Genomic DNA, 23,290 nt, shown 5'->3' on the forward strand with positions numbered 1-23,290 from the left:
AGTTTGTTAGCTACCTGAGCAGGATCATCAACAGTTGACCCATCGATATCAAGTGGACCAATCTGATTCATCCCTTTCCTTCTAGAGTTTACATAAGTAAAGAACTCTTTGCTGTTTTTCTTTGCATCCCTTGCCAAAGATTTCTCGTACTCTGCCTTCGCCTGCCTAACCTCCTTTGTAACTTGGTTACAGATCAACTTGTATCTATCATAGGCTTCTGTGTCATGTGTTAATTTGTATGTATCCCATGCATGTTTCTTTTCTGCCATATGCCTCATCAGTTCATCTGACATCCATTTAGGCCTAAACCTTGAACAATATTTCTTAGTTGGTATGTAAAGCCTAGTAGCTTCCAAGATAAGTTCTTTGAATGCTTCCCATTTTGCATTTGCTGTTGTTAACATCATCAGTTGGTCCCACTGTATAGAATTTAAATACTGTCTCAGTCCATCGTAGTCGCCTTTACGAAAGCAATAACCCTTCCCTTTACCCCTAATGGTAGTTACCTCTTTGAGTAAATCCCACTTCAGCACACTGTGATCACTGCCACCTAGTGGTTCATTTATCTGCAGATTCTTAATGCATGAAGAATCACTGCTGATAATCAAATCAAGAGTATTCCTCCCTCTAGTTGCCTCCCGAACATGCTGATGTAGAAAACAATCATCCAATAAATCCACAAAAGCCTTGCTAATGTGTGAGTGACCAGCCCCCAAACTCCAGTCAATATCTGGGAAATTAAAATCTCCCATTATAAGACTCTCTGATTTACTGGACCACTCTATTTCCCTGTACAGTTTCTTATTATACTCATCAGAGTCATTAGGCCTATAGCACACTCCTACTCTCAATTTTGATCTTCCAATGCTTATGTCACACCAAACTGACTCGACACTGCACTGTCCAGCGATGTCCACTGGCTTCACTTCCTTGGATTTTATGTATTTCTTAACTAATAGCATAACCCCTCCTATCCAGTCCATCTTTTCTGTAGACGTTGTACTCCCCAAATTCCAGTTCTGCATTCCTTATATCTGTGTGACACCAAGTCTCTGATATCCCAACAATATCTGCCTTGGATGTTTTGAGCAATACCTCAAATTCATCAAATTTATTTACTAAACTCCTAGCATTGGTGTACACGCAAGTATACATGCACCTATTTCTATTCTTAGCTACCCTAACACAACCCATGTATTTACTTGTACCGCAATGACTCCCAGCAGTCTCTGAAATATCCTGAATCTTGTTTTTCAGGCTTCTGCTCATTCCAATAGAAGCAGTGCCAGAATCTCTTTCACCTCTGCCAGTGGCTACTGTTAATCTATTCGTCTTTGTCTCCCCCCAAGCTAGCAGTTTTCCAACCCACCTAACACTGCCTCGATAGCATCAGCAAATATTCTTGCACCCTTTCTATTTAAGCGTATCCCATCCCTGTAGAAGCAATCTCTCCTGTTAACAAGTACAGTCCAGGCTGAAAAAAAATTCTACCCCTTGAGCCTTGCACAATCTTTCCAGGGCCGAATTGATCGATAAGGCTCTCATCATATACTCCTTCCTATCGTGTCTGGGCAGAATTGCAGACACTTTCAAATTCAACCCTATTTCACGGCTTTTTTTCAACAGTGACCTGTACTTGTTAAGCAATTCTGCCGGGTACTTACAGTGTTACATGCTCTCGAGATGGATATGAGTATGTGTCGCTGCGTAGTCTCCAATTTTTTCCGGTTCACTGCAGTGGTCGCCTTGCGATACCATATTCCAGCAGCATATGTAATTGTTGGCAGGAAAATAGCTTTATAGTAGAGGCTGAGGGTTTTCCTCCTCAAACCCCATTCCTTGCGTGTGATTTGTGCAAAAAGTGCGGAGTATCCTCTAATTTTCTTCCATAAGTGCACTATATGTGGTGTAAAGCTCAGGTTCTTGTCTAGTATGACTCCAAGGTGCTTTAATTCGGTGGTAAGCTTAATTGTGTTACCTTGTATCTTGATTTGAGGGGGTCGTCTGGTGTCTAGGGCTCCTTTTAATAATATAGATTTTGTCTTCGAGGATGAAATCTTCAAGTTATTGTTGTTAGCCCAGTCCTCTAGAGTTTCTATTGCTCTGTTGGCGGTGTTCTCCAGTTGCGTCCTAGATCCCCAAGGCAGCATCAGAACCACATCATTCGCATAGGCTAGGGGAATGACATCACCGAGTTAGGTTCAAAAAGCCGTCTAGAACCAAGTTCCATAGGAGTGGACCCAGGATTGAGCCCTGTGGGCATCCTCTGAATACTTCTCTTGTTACTGAACAGTATGGTGCTCTGACTGTCACGAACCTATTCGACAGGTAGGATTTGATGACTTGATACAGATTTGATGGTAGGTTGGCCTTCCAGAGTCGGGCCAGGACGGTTGGCCACCATAAAGTGGCAAAAGCCCCAGCAAAATCTATTGCTATGACCAGAAAGTATTTCTGATCTGAGGTAGTTGCAGCATTAGTAATATTTTCCAAGACATCCAAGGTTGAGCATCCCTTCCTAAATCCATATTGACGGGGTGACTGCAGGCCGGCTGCAGTGTAGTGAATCCCTATTCTGTTTCTTAATAAGTGCTCAAAGAGCTTGCTCAGGACTGATAACAGTGCTATGGGTCTGTATGACCCTGGAAGGTCCAGTTGTTTGTTGGGACTTTTGGGAATGAGGCACAAGTTTGCAGTTTTCCAGGCCTGGGGGAACAGGCCTTCTTTGAGGCAGTGGTTGTATAGGTTAAGAAGCACCTCTGGAATGGTTTCGATGGCTTTCTTGACAATCTCTGGCTCCAAAAGATCAGAACCAGGAGACTTCTTGTTTCTAATCCTCATGGCAGCTGTTTCCAGTTCAAGTTTGGTGAAAGGGTCTTCTGTTGCAGTCGTGCAGTAGGTTTCATTGTCCGCACAGAGGGTTATCTGCTCTGGGGCAAGAGGGGGCAAGATGGTCTTGAAACATGGTATCCATGATATTAATAATTGTTTCCTGCCAGGTCCGGGTATAAGTACCCTGCCGTGTCTTCGTCGCTGGTATGGTCTCATCCCTGGGGAGTTTGTTTGTGGTTACTCTGTATACCACACCCCAGGGGTTATCATTTCCAGTGATAGAAACAAGGTGTTCCCAACTGCGCATCTTACGCTGGCGTATGGTTGCCGTGTACAGGTTCCTTGCATCTCGGAAGTTCTGTCTTAGTGCCTCCACTTCTGCTGCCGGCTGGGAGTGCCTTGCCCGCTGGAAGAGTTTCCTTCTCTTGTGCACCTCCTGCCTAAGCCTCTATAGCTCTGGAGACCACCACGGTACAGCCCCCGGGGTTGGGTTTTTCTTTTTAATAGAGGTGTTGGCAGCTTCAGTGATGAGACCAGTGACCGTCATCTGGTGCCGATCCGGGCTGAGTCCAATGATGTTCAGTGATTGGGCTGCTGTGGTCAGTGTGGCTTGGAAGAGTGGCCAATCTGCCTTCTCTATGGCATATCTTGGCTGTGCCTGCCTCACTGCTTGGTGTCGACTAAGGGAGCGCTGGAGCTCAAACATGGTCCAGCTTTCTTGGACGGTCCACGATGTTAGGTGGCCAGCGAGGGATCTTGTAGCCAGAGAGACATCGATTGTGGCCTCCCCCATCGAACTAGAGAACTTTGCCAGATTGTTTGGCCGGTTGAGGACTGTGTACGGACTATTTGCTAAGTAGTCTTCAAGTTGTTGCCCGTTCTGTACTCCACGTCTATCTGTGGTCTCGCTGAACCACGCTGGGGACCTGCAATTCATATCCGCTCCCACGACAATTTTACTGTTTGGGAAGTCTGTCTGGAGGCTCCTCAGATATCTGGTTACTGATAGTATATCTTCACCTGGGTGACAGTATAGCGATACCGCATAAAATTCACCCAGAGGCGTGATAATATGGGCACATGCAGCCCAGGATGTGCAGTAGTTGGTTAGTTTTGTTGCTGTTATATTTGGATTCCGAATCAATATGCAGGCCCAGGGTGTTTCTCTGTTATCCTGCACTATCTTATAAGCCGGGGGGGGTAACCCCTGACCTCCTTGCGATATGCATATGGCTCCTGGATGAGGAATATGTCGAGATTTGCCTCATTCGCCTTCTTTGTGAGCTGCGCCACTACTATTTTGGACCGTTGTGCATTCAGTTTTATGAATTTTACCCTGTTGATGTTACAGGATTTAGGACGTGTGGCCATAATCTAGTCGCATTTGGAAAGTGCTCTTTGCTTTACAGTACACTGGACATTCACTGTCCCTAACTGAGTGCTCTGCTGGTAGTTTATGGAATTTGCAATTTACACAGGTCGGCAGCTTTTCTTTATTCGGACACGTGTTGAAGTCGTGGCCACGTTCTGCACAGTGGCCACAATTGGGTTGGGTTTGGGCACAGGTATGAGTGGTATGCCCAAACCGGCAACATCTGAAACACTTAGGGACAGCAACGTGTTCCCTAAAACAGTGACTGCCCCAGTTTATAAACACTCTGTCGGTCTGGCTAAGTGTGACCCAGGCCGCTGGTGACAACTCGACAACCCAGTGGTAAGTATTTCCTGTTCTGGCTTTCGTCTTGAACTTGGGAATAATCAAGTTAGCGGGTTCTTCTTCCGGATGTGCGTGCTGGAGGTTTCTGTAATACAGTTCCTCCTGGAGAGCAGTTGGTGTCAGATCATTGTCGAGGTTATATAGTAAACCCCCGCTTTCGCGGTATCTGTATTCGCGGTTGCTGATTTAATATAAAATGAAACCTAAAAAAATGTGAATTTTAAAGTGCCGTGAATATTTTCCGCCATAAAAAAATATGGGAGTGGCTAAAATTATCTTTCCCCGGTCAAAACAGTGCTCAGTGGGTGGGGGGAGAGGGATGACAAAATCGCGAGCATGGATGTTTCTCGCTAATCCTTGTTCAGTATGTGTTATGTGCTTGTCGTGGAAGGTTTCGTCGTTTGCTTTTAATTTATATGCTTAAAAATTGAATAAATTTATAAATTGATATGCTTACAAAAGTGATAAATCTACCGTTTTGCAGTGTAAAACAGACTTTTTCGAGTGTGTTAATGGAAGAAAGTAACTTTATTATGGACATGTTCTTTCTAACCCATACAAAAATATGGCTACGAATAACAAGAGAAATGTGAAAATATGAAAGAAGGTGATGACATTAGCGAATAAAATTGAGTTATTAGACAAAATTTCTAATGGTGAAAGTGTCTCCTCAGTGGCAAAACATTATAAAATCAATGAATCAAGGGTATGACCAATCAAAAAATCGGAAGAAAAAATCCGCCGTAGTGTCCGTGAAAACGCGCTAATTGCTTCAAAAATTTGCTCTGTAACTCGTGATGTTAAATTAGAAAAAATGGAAAAAGCTTTAAATCTGTGGATAGAAGACAGAACTCAAAATAAAATTCTGTTAAGTTCACTCATCATTCGTGAAAAGGCAAAACTCCTTTATCAACACTTTAGTGAAACTGGTGATAGCACTGGCGGGATAAGTTTTTTTGCTAGCAAAGGCACTGGTTTGAAAGATTTGTTTTAAATTTCTAATAAATATTACATTTAATATTAAATTGTTTCTTATTTTCATTTCGATGCCATATGCTTGCATTTCACTATGTACTGTCTATGTACATAGTCATATTATGAAGGTACATATAATACATAGATAGACAAAATTTTAGTTTTTCTTATATATTTCATGCTTTGTGGAACGGAACCCCTTTATTACTATGGGAGCCGTAACTCAGTATTCGCGACATTTCTCAGGAACGTAACCCCCGCTATTCGTGGGGGTTTACTATATTAATAAATGATTTACCATCTGAGTATCATTTCTCAATTTGTATTCAACTTTTCTAAAAAAAAGTAAATTATCCATTGAAATTTGCAGCAAATCACACAAAGGAAGAGCCACTCCATCAACAAATTTCTTTAGAAAGTCTTGGACAGTTATTTGTCCAAAAGGCACCCTTCAAGTAATGGGCAAACTTTTTGCTGATTTATATCTAAATATCAGTGAAGTGATCCATCTGACCAGTTGTGAGATCTTAATTAATGAGTCAATGAAGGCAATTAGCATTCGCAAAGGCACATGATGCAAGAAAGCAAGCTTATATAGCATAAGCAAAAAAAAAAAAAAAAAAACCACCCTTATTTCATCCATCCACTCGCTCCAAATGTTTGTCAAGTTCTGCCTTGAATCTATTTAAGCTATTAACTTCTACAACAACAAATGGAAGTTTTTTCCAGCAATCAACCACCCGTTTGGCTAAAGGCAAACCTCCACACATCTATCCTACAGCTGTCTTTCCTCAATTTGAATTTATGCTCTCTCAGGTGATTATTCAGAGCAAGAGAAAGAATCCCAATAGCATTGAGCATGCTCAGACCATTCAAGGCTTTATACACCTCAATCAGATCACCTCACAGGTGCCTAGTCTCCAGATACTGTAATTTGCAAAACTTAAGCCTTTCTTCATAAGAGCAACCCCTTCTTCCATTCACTAATCTTGTTGCCCTTCTCTGTACTCGTTCCAACACCTCTACATCCTTCTTAAAATGAGGCCTCCAGACCTGTATACAGTACTCAAGATGTGGCCTAACCATTGCCTTATACAAGGCAATCACCTCCTTATCCTTATCCCTGCTAGAAAAATTCCTGTATATCATTGACAAGACACCATGAGCTACTCTTGCAGACTGTCTGCACTGCTCAGAAAACTTCATCTGCCTGCACAATTACACTCAGGTCCTTTTCATTCTCTACCACTGTCAGTGTAGTACCACAGAGTTGATACGTTACGCTGGGGTTGCTTCCCATATGTAGTACCTTACATTTTTCAATGTTAAACTTCATTTGCCACCTCTCAGCCCATCTGCTCAACTTTTCAAGATCCTGTTGCAGCAGCATACTGTCAATAACAACCCTACCAACCTTTGTATCATCTACAAACTTGGACATTAAGCCTGATATACCATCATCAATATCATTTATAAATACAGAAAACAACAATGGACTCAACACTGAACCCTGAGGGACTCCACTAATAACATTAGTCCATGAAGTTGATTACCAGTGTCCACTGATTACCACACTCTGTCTTCTCCCACTCAACCATCCCTTTATCCATAGCAGCAATTTGCATCCAATGCCACACTGCTCCAATTTGTGCAGCAGTCTTCCATGTGCAACAGTATCAAAGGCCTTTCTAAGATCCAAATATATAATTCGAAGGAAATAAATTGAGGGGCCCATCAAGCTCTCAGCTGCCCACATCAACGCCAGAGCTTGCACTTGGTCATCAGGCAACACAGAGGCAGCCCCCTAGGCAGAATGCGCTGGTTCCACAGGAACTAGTAGTTGTTGGTGACTCTATTGTCAGGGAAACGGGGAACATGCTTTGTAAAAAGGATAGGTGGAATAGGACCAGGGTATGTCTGCCAGGGGCAAAGGTTGATGACGTTGTAGAGCGGATATCATCTTTTAAGGGCACAAAAGATGATATAGTTGTACACGTTGGCACTAATGATATTAAGAGTAGGAGACCGGCGGAATTACTTAGCAAGTACAGGTCACTGTTGAAAAAAAGCCGTGAATTAGGGTTGAATTTGAAAGTGTCTGCAATTCTGCCCAGACACGATAGGAGGGAGTATATGATGAGAGCCTTGTCGATCAATTCGGCCCTGGAGGGATTGTGCAAGGCTCAAGGGGTAGAATTTTTTTCAGCCTGGACTGTACTTGTTAACAGGAGAGATTGCTTCTACAGGGATGGGATACACTTAAATAGAAAGGGTGCAAGAATTTTTGCTGATGCTGTCGAGGCAGTATTAGGTGAGTCGGAAAACTGCTAGTTGGGGGGGGGATACAAGGACTAATAGATTAACAGTAGCCACTGGCAGAGGTGGAAGTGATTTTTGCACTGCTTCTATTGAAATGAGCAGAAGCCTGGAAAACAAGATGCAGGATATTTCAGAGACTGCTGGGAGTCATTGTGGTACAAGTAAACACATGGGTTGTGTTAGGGTAGCTAAGAATAGAAACAGGTGCATGTATACCTGCGTGTACACCAATGCTAGGAGTTTGGTAAATAAATTTGATGAATTTGAGGTATTGCTCAAAACATCCAAGGCAGATATTGTTGGGATATCAGAGACATGGTATCACACAGATATAAGTAATGCGGAACTGGAATTTGGGGAATACAATGTGTATAGAAAGGATAGACAGGACAGGAGAGGGGGAGGGGTTATGCTATTAGTTAAGAAACACATAAAGTCCAAGGAAGTGAAGCCAGTCGACATCGATGGACAGGGCAGTGTCGAGTCAGTTTGGTGTGACATAAGCATAGGGAAATCAAAATTGAGAGTAGGAGAGTGCTATAGGCCTAATGACTCTGATGAGTATAATAAGATATTAAACAGGGAAGTAGAGTGGGCCAGTAAATCAGAGAGTCTTATAATGGGGGATTTTAATTTCCCAGATATTGACTGGAATTTGTGGGTTGGTCACTCGCACACTAGCAAGGCTTTTGTGGATTTATTGGATGATTGTTTTCTACATCAGCAGGTTCGTGAGGCAACAAGAGGGAGCAATACTCTTGATCTGATTATCAGTAGTGATTCTTCATGCATTAAGAATCTGCAGATAAATGAACCACTAGGTGGCAGTGATCACAGTGTGCTGAAGTGGGATTTACTCAAGGAGGTAACTACCATCAGAGGTAAAGGGAAGGGTTTTTGTTTTCGTAAAGGCGACTATGATGGTCTGAGACAGTATTTAAATTCTATACAGTGGGACCAACTGATGATGTTACCAACAGCAAACTCAAAATGGGAAGCATTCAAGGAACTAATCTTGGAGGCTACCAGGCTTTACATACCAACTAAGAAATATTGTTCAAGGTTTAGGCCTAAATGGTTGTCAGATGAACTAATGAGACATGTGGCAGAGAAGAAAAATGCATGGGATACATACAAATTAATGGGTGACATGGAAGCCTATGATGGATATAAGTTGGTCTGTAACCAAGTCACAAAGGAGATTAGGCAGGCAAAGGCAGACTACGAAAAATCCTTGGCAAAGGATGCAAAGAAAAAAAGAAAAGAGTTCTTTACATATTTAAACTCAAGAAGGAAAGGGATGAATCAGATTGGTCCACTGGATATTGATGGTTCAACAGTTGAGGATCCTGCTCAGGTGGCTAACAATCTAAACGAGTATTTTGCATCTACATTCACGCATGAGGAGTTATTCAGGAAGGAGAATGATGTAGGTAAAGTAAACATTGGCAGTGAGCTGGATGATTTTGTAATAACTGAGAGGAAAGTGGAGGAGAGATTGTTGAGGATAAACATAAAAAAGGCACCTGGGGTGGATGGGATCTATCCAGTTATATTAAAGGAGGCAGCAAAGGAAGTAAGCAAACCCCTAGCCATAATTATGAGAGCTTCTTTGGACTCAGGGGAGGTACCCATAGACTGGAGATGTGCAAATGTAACCCCAATTCACAAAGAGGATCAAAGGCTGACACAAGTAATTATAGACCTGTTAGTTTAACTTCTGTTCCAGGTAAATTAATGGAGGCACTGGTTGAAGAAGCACTGCAGGATCATCTAGACAAGACTTCAGTTATAGCTCAGACACGGCATGGTTTTGTTAAGGGGAAGTCTTGCCTGACCAATTTGATTGGATACTATGATGTAGTCACAAAAGAACTGGATGCGGGGAATAACTTTGATATTATATATTTGGATCTTAGAAAGGCTTTTGATACTGTTGCACATGGAAGACTGCTGAGTGGTAATCAATGGACACTGCTCAACGTGGAGTAATGTTATTAGTGGAGTTCCTCAGGGTTCAGTTTTGGGTCCGTTGTTGTTTTCGGTGTTTATGAATGATATTGATGATGGGATATCAAGTTTAATGTCCAAGTTTGCAGATGATACAAAGGTTGGCAGGGTTGTTAAGGACACTACTGACGCTATGCTGCTGCAACAGGATCTGGAAAGGTTGAACAGATGGGCTGAGAGGTGGCAAATGAAGTGTAACATTGACAAATGTAAAGTACTACATATGGGAAACAGTAACCCCTGAGCAACGTATCAACTCTGCGGTACTACACTGACAGTGGTGGAGAATGAAAAGGACCTGGGGGTAATTGTGCAGGCAGATATGAAGTTCTCTGAGCAGTGCAGACGAGCTGCAAGAGTAGCTCATGGTGTCTTGTCAATGATATACAGGAATTTTTCTAGCAGGGATAAGGAGGTGATTATTCCCTTGTATAAGGCAATGGTTAGGCCACATCTTGAGTACTGTATACGGGTCTGGAGGCCTCATTTCAAGAAGGATGTAGAGCTGCTGGAACGGGTACAGAGAAGGGCAACAAGATTAGTGAATGGAACAAAGGGTTGCTCTTACGAAGAAAGGCTTAAGTTTTGCAAATTACAGAGTCTGGAGACTAGGCACCGGCGAGGTGATCTGATAGAGGTGTATAAGCCTTTGAATGGTTTGAGCATGCTCAATGCCAATGGGATTCTTCATCTTGCTCAGAATAATCACCTCAGAGGGCATAAATTCAAATTGAGGAAGGACGGATGTCGGATAGATGTGCGGAAATTTGCCTTTGGCCAGCGGGTGGTTGGTTGGTGGAACCGACTTCCATCACTTGTTGTTGAAGTTGATAGCCTAGACAAATTTAAAGCTCAACTGGACAGGTATTTCGAACGAACGGAAGGGTGAAATGGGAGTGGTGTGTGGTTTTTTTTTTTTTTTGGCTGATGCTGAATAAGCTTGCTTTCTTGCATCATATGCCTCTACTAATGCTAATGCTAATGCTAATATGATATCAAAATTATTCTTTGCATCCTGTTCCTTTGTGACTACATCATAGTATCCAATGAAATTAGTCAGACAAGACTTCCCCTTAACAAGCCCAAGCTGTATCCGAGCTATAACTGAAATCTTGTCTAGATGATCCTGCAATGCTTCTTTAACCAGTGCCTCCATTAATTTCCCTGGAACAGAAGTTAAACCAACAGGTCTGTAATTACCTGTGTCTGCCTTTGATCCCCCTTTGTGGATTGGGGTCACATTTGAACATCTCCAGTCCATGGATACCTCCCCTGATTCCAAGGAAGCTCTCATAATTATGGCTAAGGGTTTGCTTACTTCCTTTGCTGCCTCCTTTAATATAACTGGATAGACTCCATCCACCTTATGTTTATCTTCAACAATTGCTCCTCCACTTTACTCTCAGTTATTACAAGATCATCCAACTTACTGCCAGAGTTTAATATACCTCTGGCATTCCCCTTGCTGAATAACTCCTCATGTGTGAATGTAGATGCAAAATATTCATTTAGTTTGTTAGCTACCTGAGCAGGATCATCAACACTTGACCCATGAATATCAAGTGGACCAATCTGATTCCTCCCCTTCCTTCTAGAGTTTACATAAGTAAAGAACTCTTTGCTGTTTTTCTTTGCATCCTTTGCCAAAGATTTCTCGTAATCTGCCTTCGCCTGGCTAACCTCCTTTGTGACTTGGTTACAGACCAGCTTATATCTATCATGGGCTTCTGTGTCATCTGTTATTTTATATGTATCCGATGCATTTTTTCTCTGCCATTTAGGCCTAAATCTTGAACAATATTTCTTAGTTGGTATGAAAAGTCTAATAGCCTCCAAGATTAATTCTTTGAATGCTTCCCATTTTGAATTTGCTGTTGGTAACATCATCAGTTTGTCCCAAATCACAGTATGTTGTTGTTACTGTTGCACTCTTTTAGATCATTCATTAAAAACTCTTGAAAAAATGGAGCCAGTCCATTATTTATCATATAAGGCTTTTTTTATCCCCAAGATCTTGATGCAGTTGGCACCACCAGGAAACATCAATGGAAAGTCTTTTTAATATTTATACAAGGATGAAAAGAAATTTGGTTAGTCTTTACAATCTAGTACCCCTTCCAATCGATTGTTGCAGGTAGCAGTGACTGATAGGCCTAGCCCCTCCCATCAGTTGCTTTTTATTTTATTGTTGAGTGAATTCCCACACCATCACTGTTTTAAAATCAGATAACAAGTTCCTAATTTTAAAACAGCAACAAGGGGAGAACGTTTATTTCGCTCTTACCACTGTTTTAAATTGGGAACTCATTTTTCTGATTTTAAAACAGCCACAAGGGGAGAATAAACACACTAACTAAAATGGATACTGTGTACTGAAGGGGTCAGAGCTTCCAATCACTGCAAGAAAAACGATGACTAGGAAGAGCTAGGCCTCTCAGTCACTGATACTTGTTATGATTGGAAAGGGTATCTTGTCGTAAACAGTAATCAGAAATTTCCTGTACTTTCACAGCTTCCATTTATTTCTGATTTTGAAGCATCACCTTTTATTGAATAGCTGGATAAGTTTCTTACTTTCATATCTTTAACAGCTATTGACATAAAAGAACTGTTTATAACAGAGGACTTTCAAAGCCTTAAGAATGAAGAATATCTTCATTCCAAGGTCATGGAATGAAGATATTCTTCAAGCCAAGAGATTTTTTGTGCTACTTCTTTACAGATTAATTAGCTGGTATCTGGATATGTGTCTGGGGCAATTAATAATTTCAAGTCAGCAACACAGGAAGACTTGATTGATGGACAAAGTCTGTGCTGCTACAAAAAAAAGGTAGAGAAGCGCCTTCCCTTGTAGGATGCCTCTTGAGATTGTGAAACCACAGAGTAAGTGCTGATGAGTGACTAGGAGATGTCTATGTAGGACTGATGCCAGAACTTTCATGGCTGCCAATCATATTAAGATAGTATTCAAGTTATGAAGGAGAAGAGGGATGAAGTTCTAATCATATGTTGCATTGTAAGTAAGGAATATAAATTTCAAGTTGCAACAACTTTTCTGAGTTAAAAGTCTTTTGGCTGAAAGACTTTTAACTCAGAAAAGTGCGTCTATAACCTCCCTATTGCATATTGTGGATTTACCAATAATCATAATATGCAAATTTGGAAGTCTGTGGCTTAAAACAGTGATTAATTATTGTTTGAATGGACTGACATCACTTCTTACCCCATATCTTGCTGGTATTACTGCTGCAATGAGAGGAGGACCTGGCTATGGCAGCACTTTGCTGGGTGCATGCTCACTGACCTGTAATCTGTGCAACAGATGGGATGCAGAGACTAGACACTATGGTGTACTATGATCTCTCTTACTGTGTTTATGGTTAAGTTCATTGCAAGGCCAAAATAGTGCCCAAGACCTGTCCTGCCTGAATATATTTCAGTCAAAAAAAATAGATGTCAACTGTCAGTTAATGACAGTTGGTCATTAGCTGACAGTTGGTTTCATGGACAGCATATGTAAACAGTCCACGGAAGTGTGATAACTTGAATGAGGCCGTAGGGTATGCAATAAAACTTCCACAAGGGGCAAAAAAAAAAAAAAAAAAATACTAAAGCAGTGAACAGTATCATCTGGATGTCACAAAAATGAAAAACTTGATGGTATATAACAGCACTATGATGCTCAATATGCTTCTATGTTGATTTCAATATGTGTAGAAGAATAAGAGATATTTACCTCAATATGATACGTAGAACACTTCTGTATGATACTCTCCAGAAATTACAACAAATAAATGATTACATTAAATAATTAATTGATAACAATTCAAAAAGAAAAAAAAAATTTTTTATTTATTTTTTGTAATTTCTCATGTAATTTCAAAAACAATTAAAAATTAATTAAAAAGTTGAATGTAAAATTTGAAAAACGTTTTTCCTTCCTGAAGCTGACAGAGCTTTTCGACTGCATGTCGTGATCACAGGAAATTATGGAGTATGTGTGAGCTTGAATCTTAAATAGATATTATTTGTCTTCGGGCTCCTCCATAGCCAGGTGGGCAGGAGCAGCAGTGCGTAGCACACACTTCTTGATTAGACCGGGGTTCGAGCCCATGACCACCATATACGGAGGATGCGGAAAGGTCAGGGAATGACCACCGCATATCTCTGGAGCAATATGGCCTTAGTTGCTAATGCTCCTAAAAACCAAATAACAACAACATTTGTCTTCGTGCATGCGCATAAAAGACCATGAATTGGAGATCAGATATGGATGGCAAACGTTAACAGGAGTCCCGTGTAATTTAATTTTGACGGTTTCTGCAATTAATAGTCTCGTATAATTACATTGGACACTTAAGTATTTTGGCCTCGTTAAATAAAAATGTATGGTTTTCGTTAACGACACGAAAGACTAATTCTGATGCTGCTGAACGAGAAGCACGAACTAAGGACGTGTGCTGTTTTACCTGAACATTCACTTGAAAATTCAGCGGAAATTGTGTTGAGACTTGGTATGATGAGTCACAATCACTGCAAGAAATGTTATATACTAGGTCATTTATTTGTGTTGCGAAAGAGGAAAGGACTGAGCAATTGCTCAGTATAGCATGTAATTTCCGTATTGGTCTGGCCACAATCTTAAATTCGGCATCTTTAAAGAATCTGATGAGCTGGCTTGTGCCACTGTTCAACATATGGGACAGAAATAAAGTAATTTTTGATGTTACTATTGTTGGTTGGTATAGTTTTTTGTATCCTATCCTCAGCTTGTACCCTAATTTGGTTTATTGTAACAAGTGGGTAATCCTTGTTTAAGAATCTGCTGGTTAATATCCGTATTTCTGAGCAGATTCCATTGTTGAATATTTATAGGCATTGAGAAACTGATTAAAGATAATAGACCTTTTGTAGGTGAACAGGTGATAGCTGTTATAATGTAGAAGCATACCGGTGTTTGTTGGTTTACGATAGATGTTAAATTGGATTTTATTCGCATAATGAGTAAGCATGAAATTTAGAAAATTTAGTGACTTATATCTGTATTTTCCCTTTCCAATGTAAAATTGAGTCTAGGATGAATATTATTAAATGAATGTAAAATGTCTTGAATAGTGCTACTATCAGTAATAATCAGAACATTATCTAAATACCTCCCATAATATGTGATACAGGGTAGAACAGGTGTCAAATGTATATACTCAATTGTTGAGAGATAGACCTCTGATATTCAGTAGCTTAGACTCAATCCAATTGGAAAACCAAGAATTTGTTTGTATACTTTGTCTTGAAACGTGATATAGTTGGCTTCAAATCAAATATAATTGCAGAAACCGCCAAAATTAAATTATATGAGAATTCTATTAAGGTTCGCCGTCCATATCTAATCTCCAATTTGTGGCCTTTTATGTGAATGCACAATGACAATCTCTATTTAAGATTCAAGCTCACACATACTCAGTCCATTCTTGTGATCACAACATATGGTCGAAAAGCTCTGTCGGCTTCAGGAAGGAAACTCGTTTTTCAAAATTTACGTTAAGCTTTTTAATTAATTTAAAAATTTTTTTTAAAAATTGTTTTCAAAAAATTGATTATTCAATGTAATTATTATCATTAATCTTTTATTTGGTGTAATTTCTGTAGCGTATCATACAGAAGTGTTCTACATATCATATTGAGGTAAATTTCTCTTATTCTACAAAAAATGAATAATAAATCTCATGGTATTAGAGATAATATTACAAATTTAAAATGACAGAGATAGGAAGATTACTAAATCAAGGAATATACACAAATAAAGAATTAAGGAAATTATGAAGATAAATGAAAACAACATTTAGAAAATATTTTTCAGCCCTTTCCACATTTTTTTATGATAAAATAAGGAACAAATTTAAATAAGAAAATGGACATAATTTATAAATATTCATAATTTTTAGATTAATACTTACCTCTTCTTCAAATCTAATGCTTTGTCTATATCTTCAGCAATTATGCTTGCCTGTAGAGGAGCAATTTTTGGAGAATCAATATGAGTTTCAGTTTGTGAAATAACAAATGGCACTGGATGATTATGACTTTCCAAAAAATCACTTAAATATCTTAAAAATTCAGTGCTTGGCTGAATATTCTCCTCTTGAAGCTTTGTCCAAACTCCTAATGCTTTTTGAACATCATTTGATTTCACTAAAAAGGAGTAAGAAATTAGTTTTATTTCATTGTTATTATTATGATTTTTTATTTATTGTTAAAAATAATGATTCTTCAATTTTACTTACTATTTTATATAGTATGAATCAGAGCTGTAATACTCAATACGTTCTATGTTGATATAAATATTTGTAAAATAATAAGAGGAGTTTCCCTCAATATAGTACGTAGAACACTTCCATATGATACTCTCCAGAAATTAACACAAAAAAATCAAAAACTTACATTAGAGTAAAAAATAAATAATTAAGTAAAAAAAAAATAAAAAAATAAATAATAAATAATAAATAATTAATTTAATTATTTATTTTTTACTCTAATGTAAGTTTTCGATTTTTTTGTTTTAATTTCTGGAGAGTATCATACGGAAGTGTTCTACGTACTATATTGAGGTAAACTCCTCTTATTATTTTACAAATTACTATTTTATAAAAAAATTAACTCCAATACTTGAAACAATTTTTGAAAATTTCTGGTTTGGAAAATATTCATATACTAAACATCGAATCACATGAATGTGATTCAGTGTTAAAATATCAATCAATGTGAAACCTTACATTTATAAACATTAATTTTTAAGACAATATCTGCAATTGATTCATGGCCAGATTCTGATCATTGACTACCTTTCCTATTTTCAATTATTAAGCAAACTTCTCGTCTTCATCGCACTGCTCAACTTGAGTACTGCATAAAGGTCTGGAGGAACCATTTTAGGAAGAATGCAGATCTCCTGGAATGCAGAGAAGGGCAATTAGATTGGTGAAGGGAATGAAACTGTAGTCTTACCAAGAAGGCTTCAGTTCTACAAATTGCAGCATCTGGAAACTAGGCCTGCGAAATGATCTGATTGAGGTGTTTAAGGCTTTAAATTGGTTAAGCAAGCTTAATGCTGATCACATTCTTCCTCTTGCTGAGACTGCATATGTGAGGGAGCATAAATTCAAACTAAGAAGGATGATTGCAGAATGTGGGTTTGCTTTCAGCCAGCTGTGATTGCATGATGGAACAAACTTCCGCCTCTTGTTATGGAAGTGGGAAGTTTGAATAAATCCAAAGAAAAACTACACAAATTATTGGCGGGGACAAGCAGGAATTTGTTTATTTATTAATTTTTTTGGATGCTTGCTTTCTTGCATCATATGCCACTACTAATATCGACAGCTTCCCTTCTCCTTCATCAATGTAATTGGAGGATCAAAAACTGGAGGGAGGACTCTAGCACTGATCCCTGAGGGCCTACAGTGATATACTCTAAAGAACTTCCATTGATGCCTATTCTCTGTTTTCTATCTTTTAGCAAGCCCTAGAGCCAACAAAGGATCTTACCAGTAATCTCAATTTTCTCCAGTTTATATAACAGCCTTTCATGCAGAACCATATCAAAAGTAAATTGAATTGTTTATGCCTTCTTCAGATTGATCAAGAAAGACTTTCCCCCTCAATAAACCAATTCTGTGATCCATTAAGGACACCATTCCTCCAAGATGATCCTGTATAACATCCATAAATCTTCATAACCTTACCCACCACTGAAGTCAAACTCATAGGTCTATAATTGCCCAACATCTCTTTCATACTTCCTTTGTGAATGGCAGAGACAATAACATTAATATTAGTAGTGGCAAATGATGCAAGAAAGCAAACTTATACAACATCAGAGTTTATGAACGATCTCTACTATTTGGATTAATTAATTTATTTATTACTATTTCTTCTAGGGTAAAAATGAATTTTTACGGGATTAAATATATAAATTTAAATTTACGTAATTTCAGTATTTAAAAATTAAAAGAAATTTTCATTAAATACAAAATTAGCGAAAAAGCAAGCAAACAACATTAAATAGATTTCTTGATTAAAAAACTGAAAACTGTGTGCAAGAAAATGTACAAACATGTGGAAATGATAACGACATGACTTTTTCTTTTCCATAAAGATCTAAAGATGAGAGAAACAGTGATACAGAATTAAAATTTAATTGGCCCCATGTTTGGAATGCTGAAATGTGGACTAAGAAGAAAAAAAGCATATCCTTGGCTTACATGCGACACCGGAAAATTAGGATGCTTGACGTGCTGCTGTAAAAAAATTAGGGCCATCTAAAAGCATTTCAAAGGAATGGAGTTTGGTAGTGGTATCATCTTATGGCAAAGATAGAAGTGCCCAATTGACATCTTTGGTAAGAAAATTTATGAACATTCAAAAAGTACTTCCTATATATAGGCTGAAAAACGCAAGCTGCAAATGAACAACATTTAGAAGCGGTAACTGATCAAATGAATGATTCCGAAATTTCTAGCACCTGTAAGGTTTTTAGAACTGCATATTATATTGCAAAACGTGATTGACCATATTCTGACCATTTTGAGTTGTTTCAACTTCAAGAATTGAATGGCACTGTTATTGCTCATGGTTTGCGTTCAAGATTAAGTGCTACTAGTATAATAGAGCATGTCGCAAGGTAAATGAAATTAAAATTGTGCCAACAAATTGTGGACAGTGTGGAAACTCCTCAATTCTCACTGATGAGTCTACCACTCTATGCAAGAAATCTGCTCTGATTATTTATTTAAAATGTGAAACCAATAAAATGAAAGATCCACATTACTTGTTTCTTGATTTAATGTTTTTGTTGTTGTTTGCTATTTGGTTTTTAGGAGCATTAGTAACTAAGGCCATATTGCTCCGGGGATATGCGGTGGCCATTCCCTGACCTTTCCGCATCCTCCGTATTTGGTGGTCACGGGATCGAATCCCGGTCTAATCAAGAAATGTGTGCTACGCACTGCTGCTCCTGCCCACCTGGCTATGGAGGCGCCCTTCTTGATTTAATAGTTTTGCATTCCACTTTCCATTTTGAGAAACCTTGCCCTGTTCAATCAGCTTCAACTTCTCGAAAATCTGCTACCAATTCCTTAAATGCTGATCTTCGGGTAATTCTCCAGTGGGGCAAAGACAACTTAGTTGATTTCAACCGTTCTAAAACTCAGTCTTGTCTTATAGCTCAGAAAAAGGATATGAAGCATAGGCTGAGCATCAGGACAGATTCTACTGAATTTACTGAAGGAATTCAACTTAAGACATTATAAAAGAGTTGCAAATTCTTGAACCAAGCGAACAGCCATCTGAAATTGATCTTGGATTTGGAGAAAATGAAATAGAATCTTTCTGTGAATGTTTTAATTTATCTTTCACAAAATGTTTGAATGCCTATGGGGATTATTTAGCTAATAGTGGTCATAGCGTGCCCACAGATTTGGAATATTTAAAAGCGTATTCCAAAATTATAGCTTGCAGTTCTTCTGAATGCGAATTTGGCTTCAGCAGTATGAATTTAATATTAACTGATTAAAGATCCTGTATTCTTAATGAACATGTGGCAAGTTTGTTGTTTATTAAACTACACAGTCCACCATTAGAATTATGGAATCCAAATTTTTATGTCCGAACTTGGTTGCGGTCTCAATGTTCTGCTGTTGACAAACAAACAATAAGGGCAGTCATACAAGAATATGTAATTGATCCTGTATGAGAATTTCTATGATTCTTCTGAACAGTATTTTTTATATTGTTTTTTTTCTTTTCTGATTTTTTAAAATTTTTTGTCTTTGTTTTTTACTTTTGAAATTTTTATTTAATAGTTATAAATAAATACTGAACAAATATTCTAATCTTTGACTAATTTACTTTTGCAAATGAAAAAAAGCATAGGTAACTATTTGTAGTTAATTGATGAGTGTTCTGGGTACTATTTTTTTTAGCAATACACCTCTGATTCAAAGCAATAAACACCTCAATCAGATCACCTCACAGATGGCTAGTCTCCAGATACTGAAATTTGCAGAACTGAACCCTTTCTTGTTAAGAGCACCTCTTTCCCCCACCCCTACCGATCTTGTTTTCCTTCTCTACATTCATACCAGGGAGTTCAAGATCCTTCCTAAAATGAGGTCTCCAGAACTGTATGCAGTACTCAAGATGTGTGTGACATGAAAAATTCCTTATAATCGCCTCCTTATCCTTGTTAGCAACGTTTCTGTATATCATAGGTGACCAACTTAATTTGTAATGCGATCTATATTTCTCTTAAAAATGTGTGACAATCTACCAAGAATTTCACTGCACATGGTTAAAAAAGTTAATCAATACATATTGAAAAATGTTTATAATTTTTAAAATTAAATACAATTCAGAATGAATTCTAATTTTAAATTCAAACGTATTTAAATTTTTAATTTATGCAAAATTTGTGTCTTCATGTCATCTGCAAAGCTATCAAAATCGGGAATATACTGTGATAAGGCCAACCATAAAGAATCTTCTGTATGCAACTCTGTAAGAGTAGAGCGATTCTTTGTCTTTGTCTTTGTTTCAAATACGAAAAGGTTGATTCACATCATCATCATCATCAGCCATTTTAAATCCACTGCAGGATGAAGGCCTCTCCAGTAACTTTCCAGTTCCTTCTGCTTTGTGCAATGGCCATCCATTTACTACCGACAAACTCATGAATTTCATTTGTCCATCTCCTTTGTTGTCTTCCAGGTTTTCTCTTAGCTACTCTTGGTTACCATTCTGTTATTTTCTTAGCCCATCTGTCATCATGTCTTTGAGCTGTGTCCTGCCCAAGACCATTTTAGTTCTTTAGTTTTGATAAGAATGTCCTTTACTTGAGTTTGCTGCCTAATCCATGTGTTTCTCTTCTTATCTAACAGTCTGATTCCCAATATAATTCATTCCATTCTTCGCTGTGTAGTTCTCAGCTTCTCTTCCATTCTTTTGGTGAGTGCCCAAGTTTACTTCCATAAGTCATGGTGGGGAGTATACATTGGTTCATTATTTTACGTTTTAGACAAATTGGGATATTGCTCCTCAGTATGTGACTATATTTTCTGAATGCTATCCATCCAAAATTTATTCTTCTCTTGACTTCCATCCATTTATCATTATTACAGCTAATGACTTGTCCCAGATAAGTATATGACTCCACCTTTTCAATTACTGCTCCTTCAATCATTATATGATTGAAGGAGCCTAAATGGATGTCAGATGAACTAATGAGACATATGGCAGAGAAGAAAAATGCATGGGATACATATAAATTAACACGTGACACAGAAGCCTATGATAGATATAAGTTGATCTGTAACCAAGTTACAAAGGAGATTAGGCAGGCAAAGGCAGATTACGAGAAATCTTTGGCAAGGGATGCAAAGAAAAACAGCAAAGACTTCTTTACTTTTGTAAACTCTAGAAGGAATGGGATGAATCAGATTGGTCCACTTGATATCGATGGTTCAACTGTTGATAATCCTGCTCAGGTAGATAACAAACTATATTTTGCATCGACATTCACACATGAGGAGTTATTCAGCGAGGGGAATGCCAGAGGTGCATTCAACTCTGGCAGTAAGCTAGAGAATCTTGTAATAACTGAGAGTAAAGTGGAGGAGAAACTGTTGAAGATAAACACAAGGAAGGCACCTGGGGTGGATGAGATCTATCCAGTTATATTAAAGAAGGCAGCGGAGGAAGTAAGCAAACCCTTAGCCATAATTATGAGAGCTTCCTTGGACTCAGGGGAGGTACCCGCAGACTGGAGATGTGCAAATGTAACCCCAATTCACAAAGGAGGATCAAAGGCTGACACAAGCAATTATAGACCTGTGAGTTTAACTTCTGTTCCAGGAAAATTAATGGAGGCACTAGTTAAAGAAGCACTGCAGGATCATTTAGACAAGACTTCAGTTATAGCTGAGACACAGCCTGGTTTTGTTAAGGGGAAGTCATGCCTGACCAACTTGATTGGATACTATGATGCAGTCACAAAAGAACTGGATGCAGGGAATAACTTTGATATTATATCAAAGTTATTCCCTGACGAGGCTAGTAGGGGCCAGACGTGTTCAAAGCCGCTAAGTGGATTTTTCTTATTTAATGATTTGAAATTATTGTTTTTCCAAAACTTTTGATTTAAATTTAGTAGTATAGTATAGCATTATTTTGTGATTTTCTGATTAATTTGGTGTATTTATTATTTACTTGGCTTTGCAATTGCATAAAAGTATCGGTAAGGGTATCCACGTGTTACAAGTCGCAACTCCGCTGAACGAGAAGTTTTTTAGCCATATTTAGCCGCTTACTGAATATTTTTTACATCAAATTATTTTTTGTAAGTAGCTTATAGACCTAGTAAGGATCGTTAGTTTATTCTGAATTGAGACAGCGAGATTTGAAAGTTAATTAATACTTAAGTGTCCATAGATTTACCGTTCATAATTTACGAACGGTAAATCTATGGACACTTAAGGTTATATATCGAACCTAGATAGCGTTAGTATAGTATAGGTTATAATATTTTCAGTGATCGGTAAAATCTATTAAACTTGTTGAACTTCGTTGGCATTTAAATTGTACTTTTAACTAAATACATATACCGACTTAGATTACAAACGTAACAAAATTAATTAATACATAACTGATACGGAAGTTATATAAAGGGAACTTGGAGATAATTAATTACATTAGAGTCCCTCAGGGTTCAATATTGGGTCCTTTATTGTTTTCTGTATTTATAAATGATATTGATGATGGTATATCAAGCTTAATATCCAAGTTTGCAGACGATACCAAGGTTGGCAGGGTTGTCAAGGACACTACTGACACTATGCTGCTGCAACAGGATCTGGAAAGGTTGAGCAGATGGGCTGAGAGGTGGCAAATGAAGTTTAACATTGACAAATGTAAACAACTCTGTGGTACTACACTGAAAGTGGTAGAGAATGAAAGGGACCTGGGGGTGGTTGTGCAGGCAGATATGAAGTTCTCTGAGCAGTGCAGATGGGCTGCAAGAGTAGCTCATGGTGTATTGTCAATGATATATAGGAATTTTTCTAGCAGGGATAAGGAGGTGATTATTCCCTTGTATAAGGCAATGGTCAGGTCACACCTAGAGTACTGTATACAGGCCTGGAAGCCTCATTTCAAGAAGGATGTAGAGCTGCTGGAACGAGTAGAGAGAAGGGCAACAAGATTAGTGAATGGAACAAAGGGGTGCTCTTACGTTGAAAGGCTTAAGTTTTGTGAATTACAGTGTGTGGAGACTAGGCACCAGCAAGGTGATCTGATAGAGGTGTGCAAAGCTTTGAATGGTTTGAGCATGCTCAATGCTGATGGGATTCTTCCTTTTGCTCAGAATAATCACCTGAGAGGGCATAAATT

At 38.4% G+C, this 23,290-nt stretch overlaps 1 protein-coding gene across 1 annotated transcript in view; it reads right to left on the reverse strand.

Annotated features, from left to right (window-relative positions):
* Window positions 1–23,290, reverse strand: part of LOC150083867 (leucine-rich PPR motif-containing protein, mitochondrial-like) — a 314,087-nt gene that overhangs the window by 52,053 nt on the left and 238,744 nt on the right. Inside the window, exon 29 of the mRNA XM_090375475.1 lies at window positions 15,808–16,042. Coding sequence (XP_090231601.1) covers window positions 15,808–16,042 — 235 coding nt within the window. The remainder of the gene's footprint in view (window positions 1–15,807; window positions 16,043–23,290) is intronic.

Source organism: Mastigoproctus giganteus, chromosome 6, assembly GCF_048544385.1.
Source record: "Mastigoproctus giganteus isolate SK-2022 chromosome 6, ASM4854438v1, whole genome shotgun sequence".
Classification (NCBI taxonomy): Eukaryota; Metazoa; Arthropoda; class Arachnida; order Uropygi; family Thelyphonidae; genus Mastigoproctus; species Mastigoproctus giganteus.